This window comes from Eurypyga helias, unplaced genomic scaffold, assembly GCF_000690775.1.
Source record: "Eurypyga helias isolate BGI_N326 unplaced genomic scaffold, ASM69077v1 scaffold4009, whole genome shotgun sequence".
Taxonomy (NCBI): domain Eukaryota; kingdom Metazoa; phylum Chordata; class Aves; order Eurypygiformes; family Eurypygidae; genus Eurypyga; species Eurypyga helias.
This window is the reverse complement of record NW_010273771.1, coordinates 29,725-44,419: the sequence shown is the minus strand read 5'-3', so window position 1 is coordinate 44,419 and position 14,695 is coordinate 29,725. Positions and strand designations below refer to the sequence as shown.

The 14,695-nt window shown below is 38.9% G+C and overlaps 1 protein-coding gene across 1 annotated transcript in view; it reads right to left on the bottom strand.

Moving 5' to 3' along the window:
• Window positions 1-322: 322 nt before the first annotated feature.
• The window catches only part of PREX2 (phosphatidylinositol-3,4,5-trisphosphate-dependent Rac exchange factor 2), a gene marked incomplete at both ends in the record, with an annotated part of 41,244 nt that continues 26,871 nt past the window's right edge, over window positions 323-14,695 (bottom strand). The window contains 6 exons of the mRNA XM_010159581.1: window positions 323-413; window positions 749-831; window positions 2,798-2,892; window positions 8,206-8,385; window positions 13,460-13,667; window positions 14,004-14,226. Coding sequence (XP_010157883.1) covers window positions 323-413; window positions 749-831; window positions 2,798-2,892; window positions 8,206-8,385; window positions 13,460-13,667; window positions 14,004-14,226 — 880 coding nt within the window. The remainder of the gene's footprint in view (window positions 414-748; window positions 832-2,797; window positions 2,893-8,205; window positions 8,386-13,459; window positions 13,668-14,003; window positions 14,227-14,695) is intronic.

Below are 14,695 nucleotides of genomic sequence, written 5' to 3'. Positions count from 1 at the left end.
GAGGAGCCCAGAACTGGACACAGCACTCTAGGTGAGGCCTCAGCAGCCCAGGGTAGAGGGGGAGGATAACTTCCCTCAACCTGCTGGCCATGTTCTTCTTAATGCATCCCAGGATGCCATTGGCATAGGTTGTGCAATAAAAGTCTAAGAAGACAGTTTTCAACTAAGAATGCCTACTTAAAAAGGATTTCAACAATCAACTATTGTAGAATACACCAAGATTAAGCAAAATCAGTTCTTTAACACCCAGCTGAAGGAGTAAGTAGCCATATTCATGTACCCTTCAAGCCTTTTGATTCCCACAGATAGAATTAAAAGTTACCTTGGAGGCCTCGACCTGGGGTAAAGTATTTTGTCTGCTCAAAGGCCCTCATCACAGCTGGTCCTTTCAGAAGATTGACAATTGAATCAACCTGTTGGGATCAAGGTTCAGTGAGAAAGGTTTATTAGAGCAACAATTAGAAAGTCTTTCTTTAAGAAATATGGATCACAAAAAAGCAGCTTTGGATTCTTTTTTACCTAATGGCTCTGGTTAAAGTAGCAAGCTAGGGAATGCTAGACTAAACCTAAAGACCTGTTTAACTGTCAGGTTTGAACTATTTACAGAAAACTGAAGGAGAATGAGTAAATACATACCATCCCAGTAAACAGTGGACAGCAAAAGTAAAAAGAAAAAGAAGTATTTGCTAAAGGCATCTTAGCTCAAACATGGACATTAGTATCAAAGCCAAGAAAAATAATCTCGTACTTGACCAAAAAGATGCTCCAAACAGCTATGGAGCTTGTCCTGTTTATCATGGGAGATTCGAACACTTATGGGAAGCTCATCGCCTGAAAAATATTTTAAAATGAAAAACTGTTTAGAAGTTTCAGCATATTTTCCAAAATCTTTGTATCTTAGATAACTATTTTGCACATAGACTGATGCTTAGGGTTACAGGATTATAGTAACTGTTCTCCCTACATAATTTGCATTTAGTAGACACCAAACACAGAAATAGCTCTTAGAGAAGGGATCATATTCAAAACCTAACTGGACATGGTCCTGGACAACCTGGTCCAGATAACCCTGCTCGAGCAGGGGATTAGACTGGATGACCTCAAGAAGTCCCCTCAAACATCAACCATTCTGTGACCAGAACACATGCTGCTTCTATGCTGGAGAACATCCTAAACACCAAAATAAATGGCTAAGTAGTGGGATATTAATATAACAGGCCACAAAGTCACTGAAATGCATCCACCATACATTTTTTATAGACACTCCACAGACAATTCACAATCTTAATGTTTTTTACCAATTAAATGGTTCTGAGATTTTAGTAGATCAACAAAAATACAGCATCCAACTCCTGTATTTGACATGAAGTTTTCATTAGTACATACCACATCTTTTCCTAAGAGAGTACAAAGAAGTACTCTCCTAGGTCCCTACCCTGAGTCACTCAGACAATGGGTGATGCAACCTGAACTCCTTCAAAAGCTGTGAGAAACTGAGCTTAAAACTGTTTTTCCTCCTTGCTGCTGCAATGACAGATAAGAAGTAGCCACCTGATAATTTATAATCCAAATTTATTCATGGTCAATCTAGACTCATTTTTCTTATGTCAGTGAAACACTTAAATAGCACCTTTCTCTCCTTGATTTTTCTTAGCTCCTTTAGATGTCCTTACCACCAGCAGTTATAACCCTTCACGGGATTTTAATTGCAACAGATGTAGCACAGTGCCAAAGAGGCCTGATCAAGAGTTAACCAGGTTAGCTTTGGAAATAGGAGAAAATTAAGTCATCAGGAGAGCGGGAGTTTCACTGAGCAGCAGTATTTATCAGCTCGAATACTGTATCTGCACTTGGCTGCTGGAGACATATTCTTTTAGGTGCCTCAGTTTGTACATCAACCTGCAGCTGCACAAGTGCATATCAGCTCAGTTGTATCTTCAGTTGAAGATACAGACCCTGGGTCTGCTGTTTTATTAGCAGTTCTTTATATTCTTCATTCTTCCCTCTGTATCTGCTCAGCTCTGTAAATATGTTTGATGTCTCGAAGGCAGCTGTCTAGAACTGCATTATTCACAAAGTATCTCACATACCTTGCATAATGTAGTTAATACTTTCCTGTCTCAACTGAAAATACCTCTCCTGGTATAACCAGTAATAAAATTTGCCTCCTCTATGGCCAAGTCTCACTGGTGGCTCATATTAAACTAATATGTCCAGTTCTTTCTTTTTCTAAATCATTCCCAAATGATAAACTCCCAGCTTAGTGCAAAATATTTTTCATTATTAGTCCCCGAGTATATGACCTTGTACTCCATGCAGTTAAATCCCATCTCATTCCTATTAGCAGCTGCATTTATTTAAATTCAATTTGTCACGGCATAAACAAGAATGTGCTTCTATGTGGTCTCACATTCCTTCCTACAAACATACACAGCCGTATCCTGTCGTCTGGGTGCCGACGGAGGCTGGGGGAGCATGCCACACTCACCTAAAATGATCCTCACTCTGTGCAACGTAACACTCTGTCGAGGTTCAAGGAATGAAAGAGGTTAAAAGCAGTGACTCTAAGAGCTCTAACTAATTCAGTCTGTTCACAGAGATGTTGGAATGTTAGCTCTGTCTCACATAAGGACTCTTAAGTGCAGCACTAGCTAGGCAAAAGCAGATGATACAGTCCTATTACCAAGGAGGATGCAGTTTTTAAAATAAAAACAACAAAACTGCCAGGCAAGTGAAAAGAACAAAACTGAGTAAGACGAACAGATGACAGATTCAGAGCCGACTTTTCTAAACATACCTGAATCCATTTCATCACTGTGAAAATAAGAACTGCACTGACTGCTACAAATGCTGGTGAATGAGGCAATGGAGTTCCTATTGCTGTTGCAATCACTGAAAAAAAAAAAAAGACACAAAACAAAAAAAAAGAAATAACGTCATGTCCTTTAACACAGACTCTGCAGCAAAGTTACAGAAATTCTTCACCTTTTCCTCTTTTAAACTTAATGATGAGATGGTCTGTATCATTCTTTAACAACAATAAAGATTCCTATGCTTAGGTTATCATATAATTTGCAATCCTGGTAGGACTCAGAAGAACAGACTCCCAAAATAGATGATTCAATTGTCTCCCTTCACCTTGCATGTCAGAAAGTACCTGCGGAATGACAATATACACTTTCAGTGCAAAACAACTAACTTTTATTACACAAGGGACAGTTTTTGAAACTGTGGATTCAAATGTTTTAGCAACTCCACATTTAAAGCCTGTACTCCTAATCCATAGCTAATACAAATGACAAAATACTCTGGTTTATGACTTGTGAAGTAGTCCATAATGGGTTTAGAAGAGATTTGTCCATTTGAGTAGCACCAAAACTCAGATTATAAACTATTTTCCCTGCCAGCCAAAATAGAGCTTATGATCCCATGTCTTCCAGCTGCCCATTTTGGTAAGAGACATGTAGACATTTACATCTGTGACTTCAGTGATAACTTCTATGCATACAAAATATCACCATATTGCTCTAGTAAGGAGATCTGGGGATGTATTTTTTTTCTACTCTTTTACCTCAAAAATAAATTGTTCTGTACAGAAAACAGAAAAGAGAACATACCTATCTGTGCAGCATAAACAGAGTAAAACATAGCCTTTTGTACTAAGAATCCTATGAAGATAAATTTGAATTCAGAGTCTTCAGAGTTATTGAGCCACATGAAAATAGTTTAGTTAGAAAATGCTTAAGTATTTATCCAGCAGAGGGAGTCTAAAAACCCAAACGATAATGTAGAATTGTTCCTAAAGGATATTTACATATAATGATCTGGGTTTGGTTTTATGATTTGTGTGTGCCCATTCACCAATATATACATATCTATATTTTATATACAATATCGCAGTTATACAGGTACCCATGTGCTCCCTACTTGTGTTATTTTTGTAAATACAGAAGTTATCTTTTACTTGTTTTGGCATTCCAACTTATGTTTCCTGGCTAATGTATATGTTTTGGACCTGCAGCCAACCAGGTAAGTAGATAGGGAAAATTTTTAAATCATAGAATAGAATCACAGAATTGTTTAGGTTGGAAAAGACCTTTACCACCATCAAGTCCAACCGTTAGCCTAACACTGCCAAATCCACCACCAAACCATGTCCCTAAGCACCTTGTCCACATCTCTTTCAAATCCCTCCAGGGATGGTGACACAATCACTTCCCTGGGCAGCCTGTTACAATGCCTGGCCACCCTTCTGATGAAGAAATTTTTCCCAATACCTAATCTAAACCTCCCCTGGCACAACTTAATGCCATTCCCTCTCATCCTATTACTTGCTACTTGGGAGAAGAGACCAACACCCATCTCCCTGCAACTTCCTTGCCTGTGGCTGTAGATTCTCTACACAAGGTCTCCCCTAAGAGTCCTCCAGGCTAAACAATCCCAGTTCTCTCAGCCGCTCCTCACACAACTTGTGCTCTACATCCTTTTCCAGCCTAGTTACCGTTCTCTGGACACACTCCAGCACCTCAGTGTCTTACTTGCAGTGAGGGGCCCAAAACTGAACACAGGATTCGAGGTGGGGGCCTCACCAGTGCCCAGTACAGGGAGACAATCACCTCCCTAGTCCAGTCCACTGTTCCTGATGCAGGCCAGGATGCCATTGGCCTTCTTGGTCACCTGGGCACACTGCTGGCTCATATTCAGCCAGCTGTCAACCAAAACACCCTTGCCCTTTTCTGCCAGGTAGCTTTCCAGACATTCATCCCCAAGGCTGTAGCATTGCAGGGGTTGTTGTGACCCAAGCACAGGACCCAGCCCTTGGCCTTATTGAACCTCATGTGACTGTCCTCAGCCCATCAATCCAGCCTGTGCAGATCCCTCTACAAAGACTTCTGACTGTCAAGCAGAACAGCACTCCTGCCCAATTGGCATCATTTGAAAATGTATTCAATCCCCTCACCAGATTGCTGGCAAAGACATTAATGAGAACTGGCCCCAGTATGGAGCCCTGGGGAACACCACTCGTGACTGGCCGCCAGCTGGATTTAACTCTCTTCACCACAACTCTTGGGGCCCGGCCATCCAGACAGTTTTTTTATCCAGTCAAGTGTACACCCACCCAAGCCATAAGCAGCCACTTTCTCCAGGAGAATGCTGTGGGAAACAGTGTCAAAGGCTTTACTAAACTCCAGGTAGACAATATCCTCAGCCTTTCCCTCATCCACTAAGCAGGTCCCCTTGTCACAGAAGGTGATCAGGTTAGTCAAGCAGGACCTGCCTTTCATAAACCCATGCTGACTGGGCCTGACCACCTGGGTGTCCTGTACATGCTGTGTGATGGAACTGAAGATGAACTGCTCCATAACCTTCCCTGGCACTGAGGTCAGGCTGACAGGTCTGTCTTTCCCCTGATCCTCCTTCCAGTCCTTCTTGTAGATGGGCATCACAGTTACTAACCTCTGGTCAACTGGGACCTCCCTGGTTAGCCAGGACTGCTGATAAATGATGAAAGTGGCTTGGTGAGCATTTCCACCAGCTTCCTCAGCACCCTTGGGTGGATCCCATCATGCCCCATAGACTTGTGGGTGTCAAAGTGGTGCAGCAGGTTGCTAAACATTTCCCCTTGGATTATGGGGGCTTCATTCTGCTCTCTGTCCGTGTCTTCCAGTTCAGGGGACTGGGTACTCTGCTCCTGCACCTTTAAGATTTCCTTTTGAAGGATGTCCAGCCTTCCTGGACTCCTTTGCTCTTCAGCACTGCTTCCCAAGGGACACTGTCAACCAGTTTCCTAAACAGGCCAAAGTCAGCCCTGCAGAAATCCAAGGTAGCTGTTCTGCTGACCTCCCCTCCTCCTTACTTCTCCAAGAATCAAAAATTCTTATTTCATGATTGCTACGCCCAAGACAGTCCCCAGCCATCACGTCACCCACAAGTCTGTCTCTGTTCACAAACAATAGGCCCAGTGGGCACCTTCCCTAGTTGGCTCACTCACCAGCTGTGTTAGGAAGCCATCTTCCACACACTCCAGAAATCTCTTAGACTGTGTCCTCTCCACTGTACTGCATTTCCAACAGATATCTGGTAAATTGAAGTCCTCCATGAGGACAAGTGCTAGGCATTGTGATACTTCTCCCAGCTCCTTAAAGAAAATTTAATCTATCTCTTGATCTTGGTTTGACGGTCTAGGACAGACTCCCACCATGATGTCTGCCTTGTTGGCCTTCCCCCTGATTCTAGCTCATAAATACTCAACCCTGTCATCATCATCATTAAGCTCTAGACAGTCAAAACACTCCCTAACCATAGAGGGCTAACCCAACCCCTCTCCTTCCTTGCCGATCCCTTACAAAGAGCTTATAGCCATCCATTGCATCACACCGGTTGTGTGAGTCATCCCACCATGTTTCTGTGATGGCAACTATATCCTAGTTTTCCCACCATGCAATGGCTTCCACCTCCTCCTGTTTGTTGCCCGTGATGCATGCACTGGTGTAGATGCACTTCAGTTGGGCTACTGATCCCGCCGCCTTCCTAGGGAGAGAAGCCCTAATTCCTACGTGACCATCCTCAGGCATTTCTGTCAATAACAGTTGTGTCTTTGCTGTCACATGGCTCTCCTGAGACGGCAGACCGAAGGACCTCATTAGCAATGAAGCAATATGATATAATTACAATCATAACCATTAAGTAGATAAAAAGACCTCAGTAACAACATGTTCCTAACAGAGAGTAAACAGTTCCAAGGAGTATTAAGAATTTCTGGCTGGATATTAAGAAATGTTTTTTAACTACTAAAGTCTCCAAAGGGAAGATGAAGGTTATTTAAAACTTGACTGTGCAAAGCAGGAGAAAATAAACCGCAGGAAAATGAGAAACAGATTAGCTGTATTAGCTTTATCATTCTGCATTTTTACTGTGTTGTATTGTAAGGTTTAGAATGAGACCCTACAGCAGAAAACGAGAGCATTCTAACAGCTGAAATCAGCCTACTAGTTCTAATCATAACATCAATGGCACTATAGGATCTGATGATTTTAAGTAGTGTGTAATGTCATTATTTAAGCAAAGAAACAAAAAAATCCAATCTCACTCCAAGCATTGTTATAGACTCACATATTTTATGACTATTCTGCATATGAAACTCCAGTTTTTATAATTCTCAAACAGCCGAAATGGACTATTAATTACTAGAATCAGAATAAAGCAAATACTTTAAATGAAAAAACTCTCATGTCCTAAGCCACACCTTCTTTATCCACATACAAATCTTGTGCCTGCAGGAGAACTTCCCAACTGGAGCAAGCACAGGCCACTGGAGCAGCTCCCGCACAGTCAGTTTGATACATCATGGACATGCAAAAACCTCTAAATGCACTTCAGCTGGAACAGCCCTTTGCTTGTGTGTCCACCATGGTTAGCACAAGATGGACTTAATCTGTGCAAATTATGTCTACACTTATTTCTGTTTCTAGTCTGATAAAGAGCCCCCGTGTCTACCACGCTGCAGTAATCAAATATTAGCTTATGAAAGAGATCTCAGCAACACACGGTTCTGTAGAAACCAATGACCCTACTGAGATTCTACTTTCTGAGCATAATAATGAACAAATAATGAACCCTTATTTTACTTGCAGCTAAAATTTTAATTTAGATTTTATGTCGTGTAGTTAACCAATTCTCGCTAAGTGATAGAAGATAATTTTGGTAAGACCTATGCTGGCTACAGTTACTCCTTCCTTTTCAAAAATCTTCGTAATTTCATTCACAGTAACTGTGATGCATTATGAATTCTAGAGATGATGCTACAATATTCCGAGTGGAAGAAGGTGAGGAATGTATGTTAAGAATTTTTTTTAGATCAGGAAAAGTGGGTGCTCTGGCATCTTTCTTTCCATGGCAGATATTTGGGCTTTTTATTAGGGGACATAATAAGTGAAATTATTTCTGGTTTTTTATAAGACAGGCAATCTAAGGTAAAGCTTTACAGTTCTGGCTGCGATATCCTACAAATGTTAGCAATAACAAGTTCTAATAAGTAATCTGTACTCATAAAAGAGTTTATTTTACACATCTTGTAACATATCTTGATGGTAGTTATTGCTCTGATAGAAATGTCAGAATCATCATATTCTGATACACAGCCACATGACAGCCTACAAACCCATAGGTTTGATTTAGTGGACAAAAAAATCGAATTGAAATTACCTGTAAGAATCCCTGTTGCTGATGGTATCATGACCAGAATCTTCCTGTTCTTCACCTGTCACACTGAAACAGACTTTCTTCCCATTCCTTTCCCCCTTTTCATTATCACTGTCTGCTGGTATTAAAGGCTCAGGTGTTTTACGTTCTGATTTGGGAGAATATGTTATTGAAGACAGAAGGCTGTGAGACAAGGGAGAAAAAAAAAGAAAGATAAATTCATGTTTTCCAAAAGCAAGCTAACAGGATAACATTACTCATCAACGTTCTCCACTGTTATTCTACAATATGTGAAGGAAACATCTTAAATCAGACCACTGTTAACTACAGTATGTTAACTACGTATTTGAAGCAAAGTAATGAAGTTACACATTCTGCTGTTAAAAAGTGTAACAGTTAAACCCATTAGCATTACTAAATACTCATCTTCTATGAAGAAAATTATTCTGGCTGGGGAAGAAATACAGAACATTCTTCAACACTTGGGGTCAAATTTCATATTAACATAACTATTTTTAAACATGAACCATGTACTTCTCCACACAAATCAAGAAAACAAACCAACGAAACTGTATGTCTGTGACACGCATATACTTTCTCAATCACTACTGTACCAGACATGCCAGCCTGCATCACAAGCTATTTTACTAAAGCATTTTAAGAATCTTTAATGTGTCTGTGTACTTCCTGACATTCAAAGTGTCTAAGCCACTACCACTAGTAAAAGTGATGATTAATCCACAAGCTTCTGTGATGAGCACAAAAGTGACATCCAGTCAAGAAGACAGAACAGCGTGAACTGCTACATTTAGAACAAGTACTGGAAGCAAAAGATTCATATTCTCGGGTGATTAATTCATACAGAGATGTTCTAATTTACTTTAAGACCAGAACGGCTATAATGGGCAACCGTCCTTTAATTCCTATTACTCAAACACTCCACTAGAATGACGTTTTCCAACTAGTATTTGGATTTGCATGGAAGTGTTTTTCTTGAAAAAATTACCATCTAACTACCTGAAATCAGAAGACATGAAATTAAGCTTTTTTTGCTGTACTTAGACACAGTAGCAGGGTTTTATTGTAGGCACTGTCAGAATGGTCAGCTGGCAAACTTTCTACCAAATACATTAACAGGATTCAAGCCCATGTTAGATTATTATGTTACATATAATTCTTACTTCTGAAACTATGGGAGACGCCTATCTTTTCCAAAAAAAAATGCTGCCCTAACTGTTATTAAAGGGCAGCATTCAGAGTTCCTTCCTTACTCTTATTTCTCACCACACTTATTAGCATTGTTACATTACGCAAGGGGGGAATTCTGATTTTGAGTCATTTAGAGGTCCATCTTGATTTTGTGGGGCTCTGCCAGCTGAAGTAATCAATTCTGAATGCTAATAAAGTTAAGTTTGTTCAGCTGCAGTTACATCAGTGCTGAGCTATCAATTTCTCTACTCTTCTGACAAAGATATTATACCAGAAAACAATCTAATCCTAAACTGTTCTTGAAACTTTAGGTTTCTTTCTCAAGTGACTTTTAAGTAACTCAGAGCAGTAACTTTTTGCATACAGAACACAGTGTGTTTAACACCATGTTCAACTATAACACTTTTGAGTATAGGCAAATACTTTTCTGACTCTCAGGAATGGACAGTTTTAAGAAAGAAATTTAAAAAACACATACTTTAGAAACCCAGTAGGGTAATTATTCCTATAATGCTGTTTTGTTGACTGTACAGCAATGAATACATATATTAAATGGTATATCAAGCTTGGTCTCATTGAAATCACAGTCTGATAGATGTTAACATAGGTTTTGACATTAACTTTAGGGAAACAAGGATAGTACTAAAGCTTTTCAGAAAATCCTTTAATAATTTCTGCACAGCTTTCTCTGGCTAAGAGCTAACAAGAGATGGACATAGATATTTATGTTTATATTTATTATCTATTCAGGAAAAGGAACTGAACTCTAACCGAAATATAGGAAAACTATACAAAAGGTATAATTTTACTGGACTTTAAACCCACCCATCCACTAGACAGGCGTCTTTTGGATTACATGACACCTTAACACTGCATATCAGTATGAAATCCCAACTCAGTTCTTCCCTGTCACTTAAGACACCAGTTAGCAAGATTCCATGAGGACAGGAAGAAAGACGGGGCCCATATTTTACAACAGTGTTCAGTTTTGATCTACCTGCTAGAGCATACATGTTCTTGAACGTGTCCAAAAATAAATGTTATGAAAACGTAAACCTTTTCAAAATAAGTTCTTCTTACTTGTAAAACTTATTTTCTGAATATGAAAACATAAAAGGGGTTCAAAAAGGCATTAGGAAAACTCATGGCAGATCCTTCTAACAGTGCTCTTAAAAAAAAAGGTTCATTTCAAGAAGACCTTGTAGTACTGCTTACTGGAAGAGGACATAAGCACAAGGATTAACCTATAATTTTGCTTTTTCTTGTATTCCCATTACCATCCACTTCAAGGAAAACAAAAATGGGCTTTGAGCAGATCCATTCCAGTAACTTCTTGTGGATTTTGTTCTTGTAAGAAAATAATCAAAAGTAAGAAACACATATAAGGAACTACAACTTCAGCTCCTGAAAATCTCTTCCCCTGAGTAATTATTTGTCAAGATACCGACAGACTATTATATCCTCTACTTTTCTGTGACTGTTTAGTCACTGCTGCCAAGATCTCAGTAAAAGAATGATGAAGGTAGTTGGAGCTTTTCCTAAGGGAGCTTTTCACTTTGTCTCAGCAGGCAGGCTCTTTTCCTCAAGAAAAATTCTTTTGCTGAACTACCATGAATGAAAGCTGGAATTCTGGAAACAAGAGTTCTGGAGCTGGTAGTTCCTGAGGTCACTGGAGTGTTCTTAGAAACCCAATTCAGGGAGCCTAAAACTCACAAACCCAAGCCTGGACACAAAAAAACCCCAAAACTAATAATCATACTTAAGCGGAGTTTTGGGGTTTTTTTAAAGTTTGGGGTTTTGGTGGTTTTTTTTCTTTCTTCTTCTTAAACACAGCACATGCACATTGTATTTTCTTTGGAGATGGGTCTACCCCAAACAAAATTAGCTTAGATGTCTATCTCTCATAGCAGAAATATGTGAATGAATAGTAACTAACAGCTAGAATGTCTCTGCAACTATGAATAAAATTTCCATGAAACAGAGAAATGGAAATCTTGACCAAAAAAATCTTCACATGTGGAATTAATCCTATATGCAACCCAAATCAACACAATCCTAGAAGTATGTCACAAACAAACAAAACCTGCTATGGTCGGTCAAAGCATTAAAAATGTATAGCCACAGGCAGTAAGAAAAATCCTATGTAACCTGTGAGGTGCTTTGACTTTTGCTCACTTCACAGAGGCTCGGAAAATGTCCAAGCCTCTTGTATACTCCCAACAGACATCTTTACAAAAAACAGCTGGGATTATGGAAGCACACTGAGTGCATGTGAAGACAGCAGAGTCTCCATACAGAAAACAACTTTAAGAAGGATGTATTTCTGTATAACACCTAGCATCAGTGGTGGGTATCTGTCAATGGTACTAAAGAAATACTGGGACACTATTAAACTGACTGAATGAGGAGCCAGTGGAACTTTGAGAGGCTGTGGAAAGGGAGTATTTGTCTTTTCCCTCTTGATCAGTACTGTACTTCTTATGCAACCTGATCTCACCAATGGGACACAACAAGTTATCATCAATATAATGCTAGAAGAACACAACCTTCTCTTAGACATTCCTTTCTGGTAATCCACAAGCTCTCACAGACCTGCTTTTCAGCCCTTGTTTCTCAGTTCACTTTCATTCACTAACAGATAGGAGAGGTTGGGTAGATAATACTGCCCCAAGATTTTGGGAGTTGAGAGAGACACCGTTACTGATCCCAACACAGAGCAGAGACATCTAGTAACATGAAAGAGAACAGTTTTTCAACAATACTCTCATAAGGGGTACCAAAGTGTCATTTAGTAACCCAATTTTTCTATCATTCAATATCATATAAATTTAGAATTCTGATACCGTGTTTGTATTTTCAGTCCTGAAAAAACTGTAATAATGAGAATTGCTTATAATAATAAGCAATTCAGTAGAGACATCAATTTTATTGTTGCTATGTTGTAACAGAAAACAAGTTCTACAGTCCTTAGAAAGTTCAAGGATTGATATGTTCAAGCATTTCCTCCTAGCTGCTGAAGCATGAATATTTCTAATTAAAGCACAGATGTTTGATTACCCTATCTTATTACGCTTTTTTTTTTTTGTTTCTCAGTAGTCCTCACTTTTCTCTCGAGTTAATTAGTAGCTATAACTATGTTCTAATATAATACACTATGTACTGCTGAACTTCTCACACTCAGATAGCCCTGGCTTTCCTCTTCCCTGTTCAGTAATTTTAAGTAGGTCCCTTGGCTATCCTGTTTCCTGCACAGAACCACTTTCCTGCGCAGTAATTACACACTGGCAGTCCACTTAAAGTCCATGAGATATAAAGCATGAAAAGTCTCAGTCTTACAAACAGCAAAAGGTAAAATTTGCCAAGTAAATCTGTGCACCTTATGCGAGATCTACTGCAATCAGTGTACGGGATATTTATGAAAGAAAAAAGTGAACCCTCGTGTTTACTGCCACAATTGTGTGACCCTCAAAATAACTGTATCTCTATATACCTCTACACACTATGCGTGTGTGTGTATATATATATATATATATATCTCTGTGCATGTTTATATATATATGTGTATGAAAGGAAGGCTCAGAAGTTCCTGTGCTTGGGCATCACAGGCTGAAGGGAGTGGAAAGGAAAGGAAAGGCGTGGCAGGCTGCTAACTGGAACTTCCTGACGTACTGACTGAACTTCCATATATAATGTTCTGACTTCCTTGAGGAAGAGTGACAATGCAGGCTTTAGACAGTCATTTGTAAGCGCACCCAAGCACTAAAATTATCTTAAATTTAATTAAGTGACCTCATCTGCAGCATGATAGCTGGCAGAACTACATAAACGCACAGAAAACAATGTTTTCTTTAAAAAAATTGAGGCCATTCATACATTCATTCCTATTGTACAGGAACAAAATATAGTATTGCCTACAATTAAAATCTTTCTCATTTCAGTTCTATGTGAAGTCATCACTGATCCTACACTACACAAAAAGAATACTCAGATTTATCGGTATCTTCAATAGAAAAATTAAAGGCAAGTCCAGATGGTAAAATTTACTTACTCGTCTATTTGACAGACACATGTTTCCACCTCTTTCAGTGCAGCCTGTAATTTGAACAGTAACTTTTGATAGACATCTTGAGTTTCTAAATCTTCTTCTTTTAAGAGGTACCTCAGCCCATGGCCCTCTTGCTGGCCAAGAGACTGTCCTGACGGGGCAGCCATAGTAGTAATAGTATGTTGGACATAAATCATTGGATTCAATTTACCTGGGAATAATCCAAAAAGGTTACATCATTATCTTTTTTCAATGTATATTATGAAGTTAGTAAAATACCTAATATTTTCCTGCTTACAATTAATGTAGTTATTTAATTTTTGCCTTTTTTTGTATACCAAAGGCAAGCTGTTTAAGGAAAAAGTTATTTCAAAATTATGACTAGCCTTTATTATGCTTTAAAGTAAACATAAGTATTGAAAATAGAGGGAATTCATAAAGTTTCATCCTTAATTTTAATATTTGCAACACAAACCTAAACCAGTTACCTTTTAAGAATCTATATCAGAAACACTGGAAGTAGTTCTTTCAAGCTCAACTGACCTACCTTGATCAGTGTTTTTATTTTCCTTTTCATGGGAAGAATGTTTTCTGCTGTCTAACTGTACACCAAAGGCACTCCCAAGGGACGTTGAGGTTTTAGGGTAGGACACTTCCATCACATTGATGTGGCAATTGGTTGGACAGAAATCACTGCTGTGAAGTGGTGATATCTTTGACTTTGCTTGTTTGAAGGTAGGCCAAGCTCTGTTTTTTAATACTCTTGAAAACTAGAAGTGAGAAAAAAACACAGAATTTTGATTAACAGCTCTTGATGTGTCAGCACTTGGCTGACAAAACTTGTGTACCTGACTAGAAAACAAAAGTTTAAAATATTTCAGGCAGCCTTGACTTCAGATGCCTTGACTTCAAAATGTCCATCTTTCTCTACAAGGGAAAGGAAAATATTTTTTATTTTACATTTTTGAGGGGCTGGTTTTTGAAGTAAATTATGTTTATAATGTAAATAGCTTTGCAACAAGGAGATAGAATTTATTTTCCTTGTAAAATAATAAAATATTGTGTCTTCTTGGGGAGAAAGTCCAGAAGTGCTCTATGATCTGGTATTGTGGTGCACACAACATTTATAAACACCTGATGACATAGATGTTTTCAAGTCAATGTCTTGTAAAAATTTCTGAAATTATGCAATTCTGAAGTTATGAATTTCATACTGAGCAAGGATGAAGCCCTCCCTAA